This window comes from Euleptes europaea, chromosome 11, assembly GCF_029931775.1.
Source record: "Euleptes europaea isolate rEulEur1 chromosome 11, rEulEur1.hap1, whole genome shotgun sequence".
Lineage (NCBI taxonomy): Eukaryota > Metazoa > Chordata > Lepidosauria > Squamata > Sphaerodactylidae > Euleptes > Euleptes europaea.
Window position 1 is genome coordinate 23,777,757 of NC_079322.1, and position 14,432 is coordinate 23,792,188.

A 14,432-nucleotide genomic window follows, 5' to 3' on the forward strand; every position below is an offset into this window, starting at 1 on the left:
GAGAGAGAGAGAGAGAGAGAGAGAGAGAGAGAGAGAGAGAGAGAGAGATTCAGCATTGGAAGGAATGAGAGCTGCCTTTCATAGCGCAGAGCGGGGACTAAGCGTCCAGCAAATAGCAAGGCATTGAGAGCTGTACAGCTGCCAATACTTTCAGGCCTCCCGTTCCGACAGCTTCATTATCAGCAAGGTCCCCCCCCTCCCTTGCCCCTGATAAAGACCCCTCGGTTGGTATTACTGATTGTATCCTTGGCTTATTAGACAAAAAAACAGAACAAAAAAAAACCCCAACCCCAATCTGGGGTGGAGTTCAATCTGGAGATCAGCTTGTAATCCTTTGCATCACTCTGAGGACCATGGCAAGCCACCACAACGGCCCTCAGTGTACACCTGGGATTCTTGCCGGTTGCACACGCGCCTTCTAATCCAAGTGAGGAAAAGGGGGGGGGAGTGTTTGGAAGCAGGAAAAAAATGTTTGCTGCTTCTGGTCAGCGTTAAAAAAAAAAGCGGAGTGTGTGCATGTTTCGGGGGACGCATCCATTCTCTCTAACCGCGAACCAAAGTGAAAACTTAGAGCGATGGAGTCGCCTACGAAGGAGATTGAAGAATTTGAGAGCAACTCTCTGAAATACCTCCAGCCGGAGCAAATAGAGAAGATATGGCTTCGTCTCCGAGGATTGTAAGTGATACTTTTATCTTTTCCTAATCCTTTCCCTCTCTCTTTCCATTAGTTTCTGTGGCATTATTTTAGAGCTCGTTTTTAGTTTTGGCTGTATACTTTTTAAAGCAGTTTAATGACATCCACACCTGCGCACTGTATATCCAGTAACTTCCAGTCACTTACGGGATACCCATTTGGTTTCTTTGGACGCTTTGAAATATGCATGTTACAGCGATGAAATGTCACTTATGGGAACTCAAGGCAATGACAGTTTAATAGGGCAAGTTTCAATCAAACCCAGCCTGGAATATTAAACTAACTCCTGGCATGTTAAAACTAAGCTGTGTGTACCCATTTACATTTATGTGTACATGTGCTCATACATTCCTATAAAACAGCAGTGGCACAGTCCCCCGGCAGCTTGAACAAACGTGGAAGAAGAGGCCGCTGAAATGCATTCTTAATGGCAGGAAATCCATGTCTGTTTTTATTAATACTTTAATCAATGATTCAGCTTTGGTTTGTGTGCTCTGAGTTTTGGAATGAGCACAATTTGTGCAGTGGCGAAGGTCTGCCTAGCCATGCGAGACAGAGGGCAGGAGCAGTACCTGAAGAAAAGTCATATCCTTATTTAGCAAGGTTTCATATGCTTATTTCATGATACGATATCTTGTTTCTGTGTGAAACTGTGCAAGGAAATAATTGTTGGAAGTATTAAATCTGTTTCATGGCAGTACAGTGCTTGGTTTATTCTGTTTCTGATCAAACCTAAGATATATTAACACACTGAATGGCATCTGGATGTTTGGGACAGATTTTTTTTTTAAGTACCCACTCCAGCTAGACGGTCCTATTACTAAGGAGATGCTGAGGGAAATACAGAGCCCAAAAGTACTCTAATCTCTCCCCCCGCCAATTTGAAACTTAAACTTCTAACATTCTTTCAGCATGTTGGCTGGTGTTTCTTTTCTTTTGGGTGACTGCACAATTTACAAGGAATGGGGAATTCTTTTGGGGAAAAAACATTAGTTGCCTAAAACAAGAAAAGAATGTGCGTTGCTCTGAGGGTCTGTTCCAGGAAGTCTGTTTTGTGAAGAAGCACAGTCAAGCTCAAGTGACAGCTGCTTTACAGTGCCAACCAGAACAGCTTTGCAAAACAAAAATTCGTGATTTTTTTTTTTTTTTAGATCTCTCTGCTGGGTATTGTAAATCTGGGCTGAGATTATCAAAAGCGTGCTGTGCAAGAGTAGAATATTCCTTATGGTCAGACATGCCTATATGTACTTTCTAGTTAAAAATACTGGGACAGTCCATATTGTGTTGAGGCTGGGTAACTGTAGCTGCGACCCTTCCTGAATTCAGAGCAAAGCTAGTTCAAAAGAATTGCACTTTATTCAGTGACATCTTCTTACAAGGTGATGCAGCAATCAGAAACCCCTGGTGCGTTCTGCAGTGTATGATCTCTGTCTTAATAGTGCAATCTCTCTCTCTCTCTCTCTCTCTCTCTCTCTCTCTCTCTCTCTCTCTCTCTCTCTCTCTCTCTCTCTCTCTCTCTCTCTCTCTCTCTCTCTCTCTCTCTCTCTCTCTCTCTCTCTCTCTTTCTTTCTCGTAGTGGCAGGACGTGTGCACAAATGCAAAGCAATGCATAGTTTAATCCTTCCCACCTTCTTGGAGTTTAAAAAAGTTTTACAGACTCTTTTTTAAAAATTGTGCTGCTTTTACTAGTGATGGATATGACATACTGCATACCTTCTCCAGTAGCCAAGCTTTGGATTTTCCAAGGAAGTACACCATTAGATTTAAATAAATCTATTAGTGGGACAGAGATCATTTCAGCACATTGCACGTCTGCAGAACAGTTCTAGGGTGAACCTGATCACTCTGGCAAAGGATGTCAGTCAAGTAGAAATGTGTGTGTATGAAGAGCCATCAAGTTGCAGCCGACTTATGGCGACCCCTTATGGGGTTTTCAAGGCAAGAGACCAACAGAGGTGGTTTGCCAGTGCCTTCCTCTGCATAGCAACCCTGGAATTCCTTGGTGGTTTCCCATCCAAATACTAACCAAGGCTGACCCCACTTAGCTTTTGAGATCTGACGCGATCGGGCTATCCCATACTGCCTTCCCTCCCCAAGTAGAAATACAATTGCATAAAACAGATCTACCTCAACAGTGCTCGTTCTTGCTTTGGAAAGACTAAAACTACTCTTCTAAATATCTGTGCCTGCCGTCGATGCAGTGTTGCCTATTGTAGCAAGAAAGGTGGTTGGATGCTGGAGTGACAAGTCTTTGAACTGGGTTTCAAATAATCATAAAGAATTGTGGATTTTCAGATCTAGGTATCCTAAGACAGTGACAGGTTCCTCTATAAAATCATGTTTTTTTCAGCCTCTATCATATTTTCTATACATAGTGCTTTGTGCACAGTGTTCCTCTGTGGAAGAAAAATGTTACGTCAAACTTCGCTTTCAGTAAGGCTGCCAGCCCTTGCTGGCACCCCAGCAGAAGTATTAAGGGAGGGCAGCGACAAGGTATTTGGCATCGCGCCGATGTGCAATATAATTTCCAGCATGAAACCAGGAGTGACGTCATCGTGTCAGGGAAGCACTCTAGGAATCACCCCAAACTGCCGTTAAACCATAGAGTTTGGGGTGGAACCTAAAGAGTCGTGCCAATGTGATAACATCACTTCTAGTTTCACAGAAGGAGTGTTGTTGCATGTTGGCGTGATGTTAAACTGCACCCGCATTCCTCCCCCCCGCTGTCCTGTTGAATGGTGGCAGGGAACAGGGGCCCAGAGCTCTAGCAGTCTGATAAGGTCCTGAGGGAATAGAGCAGGGGCTCCCAGCTTGGCCCTGTGTGCACCATGGCTCCCACCAACACCTTTCCTGGCATCCTCTCTTGGCGGGGCTGGGTTCCCCACAGGATTTTTGTTTTACCACTAGTGATCTGATTGGCTATTCAGATTAAAAGGCATCCTGTTAAACAGATCTTCTGCTTGAAATGTTGAAGAGTTACTTTTAGAGTTATGCGTCACCTTTTCTCTGACATTTTGTGTTTGGCTCCACCCCCTGGAGCAGCCATTTTGTTGTTGGATCCACCGCCCTGTGTCAGAATCTTGAAGGCGCCTACGGGCTTAAAATTATTGGGGATCCCTGGAATAGAGGGCAGACCTGTTGTAACCTCAATCATTGTGTAAAAGAGAGGATTTCATCAGCCATGACTCTTGCAGCACAAAGATGCGACTATTAGCAAGTGCCAAAAAGTCCCTCTTCCACACAAAGTTCTGTCAAGCACCGAGGGCAAAAACCCAGTCCTCTGTTGTTACCCACTTCGATAGCCAGATTGCACATCATCAGGGTTGATGGGGGCTGGTTGCTTTTGCCATGGGTGTGGGTGGCAGATGGCTGCTGCCCACATGATCGCATGAGGCCAAATGTCCTTGCTAGCAGGAAAGAGGTGACCAGTGACCAACTGAACGGGAGGGCAAAGGAAGAAATGAACAGTGTCTTCCCTTTTCCATTCCCATTCCATCCACCATGTTGTAGATTCAAAACTTCATCTGTATGCGTCCTTTGTAATATTTTATCTAGTGGTGACTTACAGCCTTGTTCACGGAACAGCTTACCAAGTCAGCTGTCAAAGACTGTAAAGACAAACCACCTTCTCCAGGTTGAGCTTAGTTGTCTGTATCACCTTGCTGAAGTAGTAAGGAGGAATTCATTTTATATGTCGTCGTGTCATAGAATAGTGAAATGGCAGCCTTTGTCGGCTGTTTGTATCATCCTGCCAAGCAATGAGAATTTTACCACACATCTTCTGCTTGGTTAGAAATCTGAGGGAAGCTGGAGTGTTATCTACATTTCCTCACTTCTTGGTGTGATGATAATAGACAGACTACTTGCCAAGTGGTTCTAAGATCACTGCCATAATTTGCCATGTGGTATAATGGTTAAGAGTGGTGGTTGGAGCGGTGGACTCTGATCGGGAGAACCGGGTTTGATTCCCCACTCCTCCACATGAGCGGCAGAGGCTAACCTGGTGAACTGGATTTGTTTCCCCACTCCTACACATGAAGCCAGCTGGGTGACCTTGGGCTAGACACAGCTCTCTCAGCCCCACCTACCTCACAAGGTGTCTGTTGTGGGGAGGGGAAGCGAAGGTGTTTGTAGGCTGGTTTGATACTGCCTTAAGTGGTAGAGAAAGCTAGCATATAAAAACCCACTCTTCTTCTTCTTCTGAATGGATGCCATGTGGTATTCAGCCTCTGGACAACAGAAATTTAAAATCCCAGACGATGGTCTGCCTCGCCCTCTTGCCCTTTCGGAACAAAGATGAGATTCTTCACTCCAAGCTACCCTCCAAATACTAGACAAATGCATCCTGCCGGCAAGCCTCTCTCATAATTAGGATGCCGTGAACTGAGGACAAGAAGCCAGAGCAATACCAAGGCCAGACGTGCCTGAAGGACAAAGAGCAAATTGAGTCTGGCATTCCCAGATGACTCAAGCAACAAGCCACTTAAACAAATGAGCAAGCACAGCTCCTCTGTTCAGACCATTCTTACTCCATGAAGAACCACTGTGAGAAAGGAAGTATTTTATAGCTACCTTTTAAAATTGTATACACTGCCTTTCTGCTATTTGGCAGAGGGAAGTCCATGTGTAGGGTGCGTAGTATGTACGTGTATGAGGGAGTGCAGGGAGCTAGTTGGTGCAGTATATGGGAAAGCCATATATAGGCTGTAGAAGAGAATGTACTGTGATATCAGCTGACCATAGGTCCTGTTGGAGTAGCCCAGCGGGTAGGGTGCTCAATAGGGTTGCCAGGTCCCTCTTTGCCACCGGCGGGAGGTTTTTGGGGTGGAGCCTAAAAGGGTGGGGTTTGGGAAGGGCCGGGACGTCAATGCCATAAAGTTCAATTGCCAAAGCGGCCATTTTCTCCAGGTGAGCTGATCTTTATCGGCTGGAGATCAGTTGTAACAGCAGGAAATCTCCAGCTAGTACCTGGAGGTTGGCGACCCTAGCACTCAATAAATCTTTTTATAAGAATCTTCCCTTCCCTAATTCACCTACCCCCTTTTCACTATCCAAAGTATTGGTGATAGTAGAAAGCCACCACCTGAGGACTGTCTGCAGTTTTTTGACAGACCAAATATTTGTCTTTAACTCTTCAAGTGGGTTATAGCAATATATAGTAACAGCTCCTTGACATGTTGCTAATCAACAGGAGAATAGCATAATAGCTCACCGTTCCTGCTTGAATTTAAACACAATGGCATAACTTGCATGTAATGGCATACCATAGTAGGAACAAGACTAGGAAATCCTTCGGCTCACACACCACCTTCCTATTCCATATGGTTAGGTGACTAATAGATTCTTTGAAATGTGGTGTTGGAGGAGAGTGTTACGGATTCCGTGGACTGCCCCCCCAAAAAACAAATCAGTAGGTTATAGATCAAATCAAGCCTGAACTGACCCTAGAAGCTAAAATGACTAAACTGAGGCTATTGTATTTTGGTCACGTCATGAGACGACACTGGAAATGACAGTCATGCTAGGAAAAGTTGAGGGTAGCAGGAAAAGAGGAAGACCCAGCAAGAGATGGATTGACTCAATAAAGGAAGCCACAGCCTTCAAGTTGCAAGATCTGAGCAAGGCTGTCTAAGATAGGACATTTTGGAGGACTTTCATTCATAGGGTCACCATGAGTCAGAAGCGACTTGACGGCACTTAGCACACTCACACACACAGGCGACTAATGCTGCCATCCTAAGAATGCTTTCCCTGAAGTAAGTCATATTGAATAAAAGGGTTTACTTTTGAGTAACTTGCCTAGGATTGCTCCCCCTAAAGCCTTCTTCAGATGCAATGTCCATGTAAACAAGTCCACTAACCGTGTATACTGGGAGCATGTGGTCCCCACGATGCACCTGACGCAGTCGCTGTTTCATGTGAATTGGGCAATGCACGGATTTTCCATGTGCACACAGCTTCCATACACACAAACTTAAACCCTGATTTTTCAGGACTCTGGTTTACATGGAGGGAAGCTGTACATGGAAAAACCATGTGTTTTTCAATTTACATGAAATAACAAGAGGGCATATTGGGTGCATCACAGCGACCAGCTGCCTCCCAATTTATGAGGATACAATGTCTGGAGAGGCATTTAATGTTTACACAGTTTGAATTGCAAATTGTGGTTTGTTCATTTTGCAAACCAGCATTCTAAACCAGGGTTAAGAAACAGTTTGGAGAACAGACAATAAACTGTAGTTTGTGATTCATGCGAAATTATGCAAAGTTTGCTGCAAAATATTTGATCTCCTAAGAAACTTTAATGATGATGGAACAAAAGGGCATTGTGAAATTATACATTTCATCTTATGAAGAAGAAGAAGAGTTGGCTTTTATATGCTGACATTCTCTACCACTTAAGGAAGAATCAAACTGGCTTACAATCACCTTCCCTTCCCCTCCCCACAACAGACATCCTGTGAGTAGGTGGGGCTGAGAGAGCTGTGACTAGCCCAAGGTCATCCAGCTGTAGGGTTGCCAGGTCCCCACTCACCTTCGGCGGGAGGTTACTGTTAAGTTGTGTGTGTGTGGGCGTGCACGCCGACACACCAACGTGGCACTTCCGGTTGTAAACTATTATTTTTCACAGCTCATACACCTTATGCCATCCTATGGCACAGCAGCACAGTTTGTAAATGTTTCCAAATCCTTGATCCTAAATGGGCTGTATCAGCATATCTGTTCGCACTGCCATAAGATTACATCACTCTTTAATAAAGTTAAGGCAGTTAGTTTGCCCATTCCTAAAGATGTCAAGCCAGTGTGCTGCTGCTGTAAAAAAGGCAAATTCCATGCTGGACATAATTAGACGAGGAATAGAGAATAAAACTGCTGATATCATACTGCCCTTGTACAAATCTGTGGTGAGACCACACTTGGAATACTGTGTACAGTTCTGGTCACCACACCTAAAAAAGTATATTACAGCGCTTGAGAAGGTGCAGAAAAGAGCAATCAAAATGATTAGGGGACTAGAGCAACTGTCCTATGGGAACGGTTAAGACGCTTAGGGCTGTTTAGCTTGGAAAGAAGGTGGCTGAGGGGAGACATGATAGAGGTCTATAAAATTATGCATGACATGGAGAGAGTGGACAGGGAGAAGTTTTTCTCCCTCTCCCATAATATTAGAACACGGGGTCATCTGCTAAAGCTGGAGGGTGAGAGATTCAAAACAGATAAAAGGAAGTATTTTTTCACACAACACATAGTTAAATTGTGGAACTCCCTGCCCCAGGATGTGGTGATGGCTGCCAGCTTGGAAGGCTTTAAGAAGGGAGTAGACATATTCATGGGGGTATTCATGGCTATTAGTTAGAATGGATACTAGTCATGCTGCATACCTATTCTCTCTAGTATCAGAGGAGCATGCCTATTATTTTGGGTGCGGTGGAACACAGGCAGGACGGTGCTGCTGCAGTTGTCTTGTTTGTGGGCTTCCTAGAGGCACCTGGTTGGCCACTGTGTGAACAGACTGCTGGACTTGATGGGCCTTGGTCTGATCCAGCAGGGCCTTTCTTATGTTCTTATGTTCTAAATTCGTGTTTTCTGGTAGAGAATGCCAAGTTTCATTAGAAAGAAAAGAATGGTTATTTTAGTATATTGTTGCCAGCCACCACTCTGGAGTGTGTGTGTGTGTGTGTGGGGGAATGCAGTGTCCCACCATTGGCACATCATGTTGCCACCCATAGAGTTCTGTCTGAATTCCAGAGCATCATGTCAATGATATGACATCATTTCTGGGTATTTGCTGGAAGGGACTGTGGGATGTCATTCCCCCTCTCCCTGGTCCCCCTTCTCTCCCACTGGTTGACCGATTGCACATGCACAAATGCTCCCCTAGTCCTCTTTTCTGGTTCCCATTTCTTGCAAAACACAATCCTTGTTTTGCCTTTGGAGCAGATGTGGATGTGCTTTAAAAATATTGCTGGTATACACAGCCCTGCACCAACTTTAAGTATGAGCCTCTTCTCCTGTGCCTCTGAATATTGAAAGTCTGAATGCAGAAAGATACATCTCTGTATTCTCTGGTTAGCTAGTTTTGAGCCCAGAGCTCCAGAAAAGACTCCTGAGGTATATAAGAAATGAAGTATTAAAATAACATAAACATAAAACACAAAAATTAATCAGTATGTTAAATAAAACCCTGTGGTCAGTAAAAACCACAATGAATAGGCCCAGCTTGGTAAGAATTAACAACCCAAATTTATTCTTGAATGTAATTCATATACATGTAAATACATAGTCACACCCATAATACTATTGTATTGCATTTACTCTATCTTCCTTTCCTTTTCTTTCCAAACTCCCATGACCCAAAGGTCTTGACCAGTAAATGGGGAGCCTTTATTTCTTTAAGCAAAATACGGTGGAGAGATACTTGGCCACCGCCAATGTTGTTCTTGGATCTCTATCCACCAGCAAAAAGGAAACTATTTTATCTTTTGTTATGGTGGTATATAATTTAATTAAAGAAGAAGAAGAAGAAGAGTTGGTTTTTATATGCTGACTTTCTCTACCATTTAAGGGAGACTCAAACTGGTTTACAATCACCTTCCCTTCCCCTCCCCACAACAATCACCCTATGAGTAGGTGGGGCTGAGAGAGCTCTAAGAGAGCTGTGACTAGCCCAAGGTCACCCAGCTGGCTTCTTGGGGAGGAGTGGAGAAACCAACCCGGTTCACCAGATTAGCCTCTGCCCCTCATGTAGAGGAGTGGAGAATCAAACCCGCTTCTCCAGATCACAGTCCACCGCCCCAAACCACTGCTCTTAAACACTACACCATGCTGGCTCTCAGCCATAGGGGTAATCCATTGATTGTGATAAGAATTGTATTGGGGACGTTCCAACATCATATGAAATAGTGTGTCAACTCTGTTCAGATCACATGGACAAAGTTTATCATCTTCCCCAGCCATCTATACAGATAGGAACTGTTGCTAGATGGGTGTCATTTTATAATACATACCCCATCTATTGTGAGGTCAAACATTCTATTAAAATGTTTAGTTTTTCTTTTCAAAAAAGAATTCATAGTCAGAGCATGCTGCTTCAGAACTCAGCACAGGAGGGGGCATTGCATGGTAAATGAATACAATGTTAAATAGGCAGATAAAGAGGAATGATGTATGGTGTTGGAATAGCTCCCTTTTATCTATGAAATGCTGAAGGGTTTACATTTGTGTAAAACCTGGCAAAACTTCCAGAAGGACTATCTAAATACCGAGTTTGTAAGAATATATTCTTACATGCTTCCCACTTCTCTGAGCAGAGAGACAATCCAGGAACCAGGCAACATGGGTTAGTTTCCTTTGCATGAGAGAACACTGCAAACTTGGAGTGTGCGTTCAACACCTTTCAAAGTGAACAACATTAACAGTGGCCTTTCCTTGCATTCCTACCCAGCATTTCCAGGCAAGAGCTCTTTAATTCATTTGCTGGTTAGATGGTTTATGCAGTGCCCTGTTTTGAACACATTTCCATAGAGAATTCTCTCATGTGGACCTTTGGAAGGCCGAATTCTCTCATGTGGACATTTGGAAGGCCGAAAGATACTGTGGTTTTTATACCACACTGAATGCATATCCACCGTTTGTTGCTTCTGCTCATGACACTGCCAATTTTTCCAAACAAGACAAGGGCTTATGAATCACATCTTTCATTTATGGGATCCTCAAATCTTATTTCAAAGATAATATTCAGTAGCTTTTCAGACTGGCAGTAGAAAACATGTTTCCATAAACGCCCTTCTGTGACCTCCAGTTTACAGCTGAATTATTTAGTAAGCTGTGTATAGGGTAGGCCTCCAGCCAAACAGGACATCCTGCTATAGCGTAATAATTTCAGTGGGGAAAGTGGGGAAAGTACCCCTTTCCTTATATGTGTATTGGGTTCCAACATTGACTTCAGTTCCAAACATAGTGACTGCGGGCTATGTGTTCCTGAGAGGATAGGGAATAGTATGCTTTTAGCTTCAGGGTATAATGCCATAGAATCTACACGCCAAAGCAGCCATTTTCTCTCGAGGAACTGATCTTGGCCATCTAGAGATCAATTGTAATAGCGGGAAATCTCCAGGTGCCACATGGAGGTTGGCAGCTCTAAACATCCTATCTCCACTGAGGTGTTTCCTCTTGCGCAACTCCATCTTCTCTTGGCACTACCCTCAAATCTCCAAGAATTTTCTGAGATGGAGTTGGTGACCAGGCACAAGTCACTCTGATAGGGTTGCCCACCTCTAGGTACTAGATGAAGATCAAAGGAAACTGAAGAGGTTGAGCTAGATACCACAAAAATATAAACAAATAAATCTGTTTTTATTATATTGTGCACAAATATATGTTGAAAACACTGGGCCTACATTGTAGGCTACCTACAAAGCATGAACAAATATTAACAACACATACTCAATTGATGTCAATACATAAAATGACCAAACTTAGACCAAACGCATTTCGGCCTTATAAAGGCCTTCCTCAGTGGTCATCCATAAAACAATTTTATAATACACATCCTGATATTTATATACACGTTATACAAGGTAAAAGATACATAGAAGCCTTTTGTTTTCTGTGGCTTTATGTAGAAATATTTAGTCCATGGGTATTAAAACATGGTTGCCAGCTCACACCTTGTATATGATATCAAGCTTCTCAGGATGTGTAGAACATCAACAAGTGTGAAAGAAAGAGTTTCTTCTCCCCCACCCATTTTTTTCAGTTGTTTTAGACTAGCTGGAAATCTCCTGCTATTACAGCTGATCTCCAGCCAATACATAGGGTTGCCAGGTGCCCGGTGGTGGCAGGCAAACTCCCGGCAATTTGCCCCTCTGCCCGATGACCACCTGAGAGTCGGCGGGCAAATGTGCATGCACATGCCGCGCGCACGGTACTTCCAGTTTACAGCCGAAAGTGCCGCCTCGCGAGGGGCCTTTTCCTCTTAGTTTGAGTGGTAAAGGGCCACTTTACCAAGAGGAAAAGGCCCCTCGCGAGGTGGCACTTTCGGTTGTAAACCGGAAGTGACGCACACGTGCGTCAGCACGCGTGCGTGCACGCAATCCCGACCACAGCTCCATAGCCTCCCGCCGGAGGAGAGAGGGGACCTGGCAGCCCTACCAATACAGAGCAGTTCACCTGGAGAAAATGGCCACTTTGACAATTGGACTCTATGGCATCGAAGTAGGGCTGCCAGGTCCCCCCACTCCTCTGGCGGGAGGCTCTTGGGGCAGAGCTGAGGGGATCGCGCGTCCACCGGCGTGGCCACGCTGACGCACATGTGCGTCACTTCTGGTTTACACCTGGAAGCGCTGCATCGTGAGGGGCCTTTTACCACTCAAACTGTGAATTTGAGTGGTTAAGGGCCCCTTGTGATGCGGCACTTCCAGGTGTAAATGCATCACAAGGGGCCTTGTACCACTCAAACTGGCCCCTCGCGATGTGTTTACACCCGGAAGTTCTGCATCACAAGGGGCTCTTTACCACTCAAACTCCCAGTTTGGGTGGTCTAAGGCCCCTCACGATGCGGCGCTTCTGGGAGTAAACCCAAAGTGACGTGCGCAGTGTGTAGGCACGCATGCACGTTTGCCCGCCCGCCCTCAGCTTGTTGGCAGGCAGGGGGGTGGATTGGCAGGGGTTTGCCCGCCACCACCGGGCACCTGGCAACCCTACATTGAAGTCCCTCCCCTCCCCAAACCCTGCCCTACTTAGGCGCCACTCCAAAAACCTCCTGCCAGTGGCGAAGAGGGACCTGGCAACCCTACACTCTGAGCATACTCCTGCTGCCTCATTAGGCTTGGAGCCTAGGCCCTTCCTCTGGAATAGACCTCACAAAACAGTTCCGACCCCACATGTCATCTTAGCCAAATCATTTAACAGCAGTGTGCTGCTGCCAGCATGAAACAATTGTGTCCCTCACAACCCTTGTTCTTCAGGATATTTTGCTTGCTACGTTTCCTCAGCAATTTCTGTTTGGTAGTTACGCACGCCTTCCCCTTTCGAGGTGGGTGGTGACTGGCAGGTGAAGCAAGCAGGGGGTGGAAATCCCATGACATGATATAGAGTTGGATGTAGGTTTCTAATATCTTATCCACAAAATAATGACTGTGTTTTTGAATCAAGGCCTCGGCTTTTCCTTGTGGGTTGTTATGGGATTTCAGCTTTGGCAAGATGTTCATGTAAACAGCGGGTGGAGAGAAGGCTGGAAACAGTATGGGCTCAGGCTGTACTATCTCAGGGTGAGTTCTCTTATTGTGATGAGCTTGGTCATCAATCTATCATCCTGCCAAATACTAAGCAGAATTTCAACGCTGCCAATGTGTGGTGGGATAAGTGGTAAAATGTTGTTTGTGTAAGCTCAACATAAGAGAATAAATAATATTTAGCAATTAAAGGCTACTCACAATATCTCCCTAGATCACGCGCCGAAGATTAAACATGCACAAATGAGAAGAATGAGCAAACTGTGACCCTGGCTCCATTAATAACAGTAACTGAATCCCTGATGTTGTCTTGCTGCAGAACAGAATTTTGTTCTAGGAGCTGAAAATATAAATGAATGTGACAACGTATTCCCCACCTTCTAAATTCTTGGCTGTCTAATGACTGAATAATAGCCCTGAATGTGTTCACTGGGGGAACAGGCATGATTGGAGCACCTGCAGGTAGAAAATGTGGACTCGCTTTAATTCTTCTGACATTGTTCTGCCAATTTTAAAGGCACTTAAAACGGAAAGTTTAGGATTGTTACTTCCAGGGTTTATTTGAGCCAATGCTCAGCAAGCTCTAGTTTTGTCCCTGTATGAATCGTCAGTATTTAAGGTTGCCAATTCAAGGTTGGGAAATTCCTGGCGAGCTGTAGGGGGGCCAACCTCCAGGTACCATATTAGCAAAAGAACACCACTGTGTACAAATTTAGTTTGTAAAAAATCTGACACCTAGTAACAAACTATCAAATAAGCTATCAAACATGAAACATCGGTAAGTGTATATCTGTTTTCTCAAGGGGAATTCAGTTCTGTAGTCTGGAGAGCAGTTGTAATTCCAGGAAATCTGCAGGGCCCCATCAGGAGGCTCACCATCCTATCAGCATTACAATGATCTCCAGACCACAGAGACCAGTTCCCCTCGAGAAAATGGTTGCTTTGGAGGGTGGACTCTATGGCATGATAGTCCCCCACGAGGTAACGGCAGCTTCAGTCAGAAGGATTGGTGGCATCACAGCCCTGCTGAGCTCCTTCCCCGAAGTTTGCCCTCTCCAGGGCACTGTCCCCAAATCTCCAAGAATTTCTCAACCCAGACTTGGCAACCCTAGTCACTTTCCACTCATATCCTGTCTTCCACTGTTCCCACTCGGTAGCCAGATTAGCTAATGGTCCTTCCCTCCATGTTCCCTGGGCTTATTTAAAGCCAGTCCAGGAAGCTGAGCATGCCTGGTAGGGCTTCCTGATCTCTAGGGTTCCCAGGTTCCTCTTTGCCACCAGTGGGTTTTGGGGCAGAGCCTGAAGAGGGAGGGGTTTGGGGAAGGGGGGGCCAAAGCAGCCATTTCCTCCAGGTGATTTGCTCTCTATCGGCTGGAGATCAGTTGTAATAGCAGGAGATCTCCAGCTATTACCTGGAGGTTGGCAACCCTACTGCTCTCTCACCTGGGGAATGAGAAATGAAACATCAGTACTGTATCTGCTCTAGTACAAGGGGGTGG

General features: G+C 44.9%; 1 protein-coding gene across 4 annotated transcripts in view; it reads left to right on the top strand.

Moving 5' to 3' along the window:
• Positions 1 to 296: 296 nt before the first annotated feature.
• The window catches only part of LOC130484558 (dual specificity calcium/calmodulin-dependent 3',5'-cyclic nucleotide phosphodiesterase 1C-like), a 173,025-nt gene continuing 158,889 nt past the window's right edge, over positions 297 to 14,432 (top strand). For all 4 annotated transcript variants that reach the window (XM_056857598.1, XM_056857600.1, XM_056857599.1 and 1 more), the window contains exon 1: positions 297 to 676. In XM_056857598.1, the coding sequence (XP_056713576.1) occupies positions 576 to 676 (101 nt within the window). In that variant the 5' untranslated portion in view covers positions 297 to 575. The remainder of the gene's footprint in view (positions 677 to 14,432) is intronic.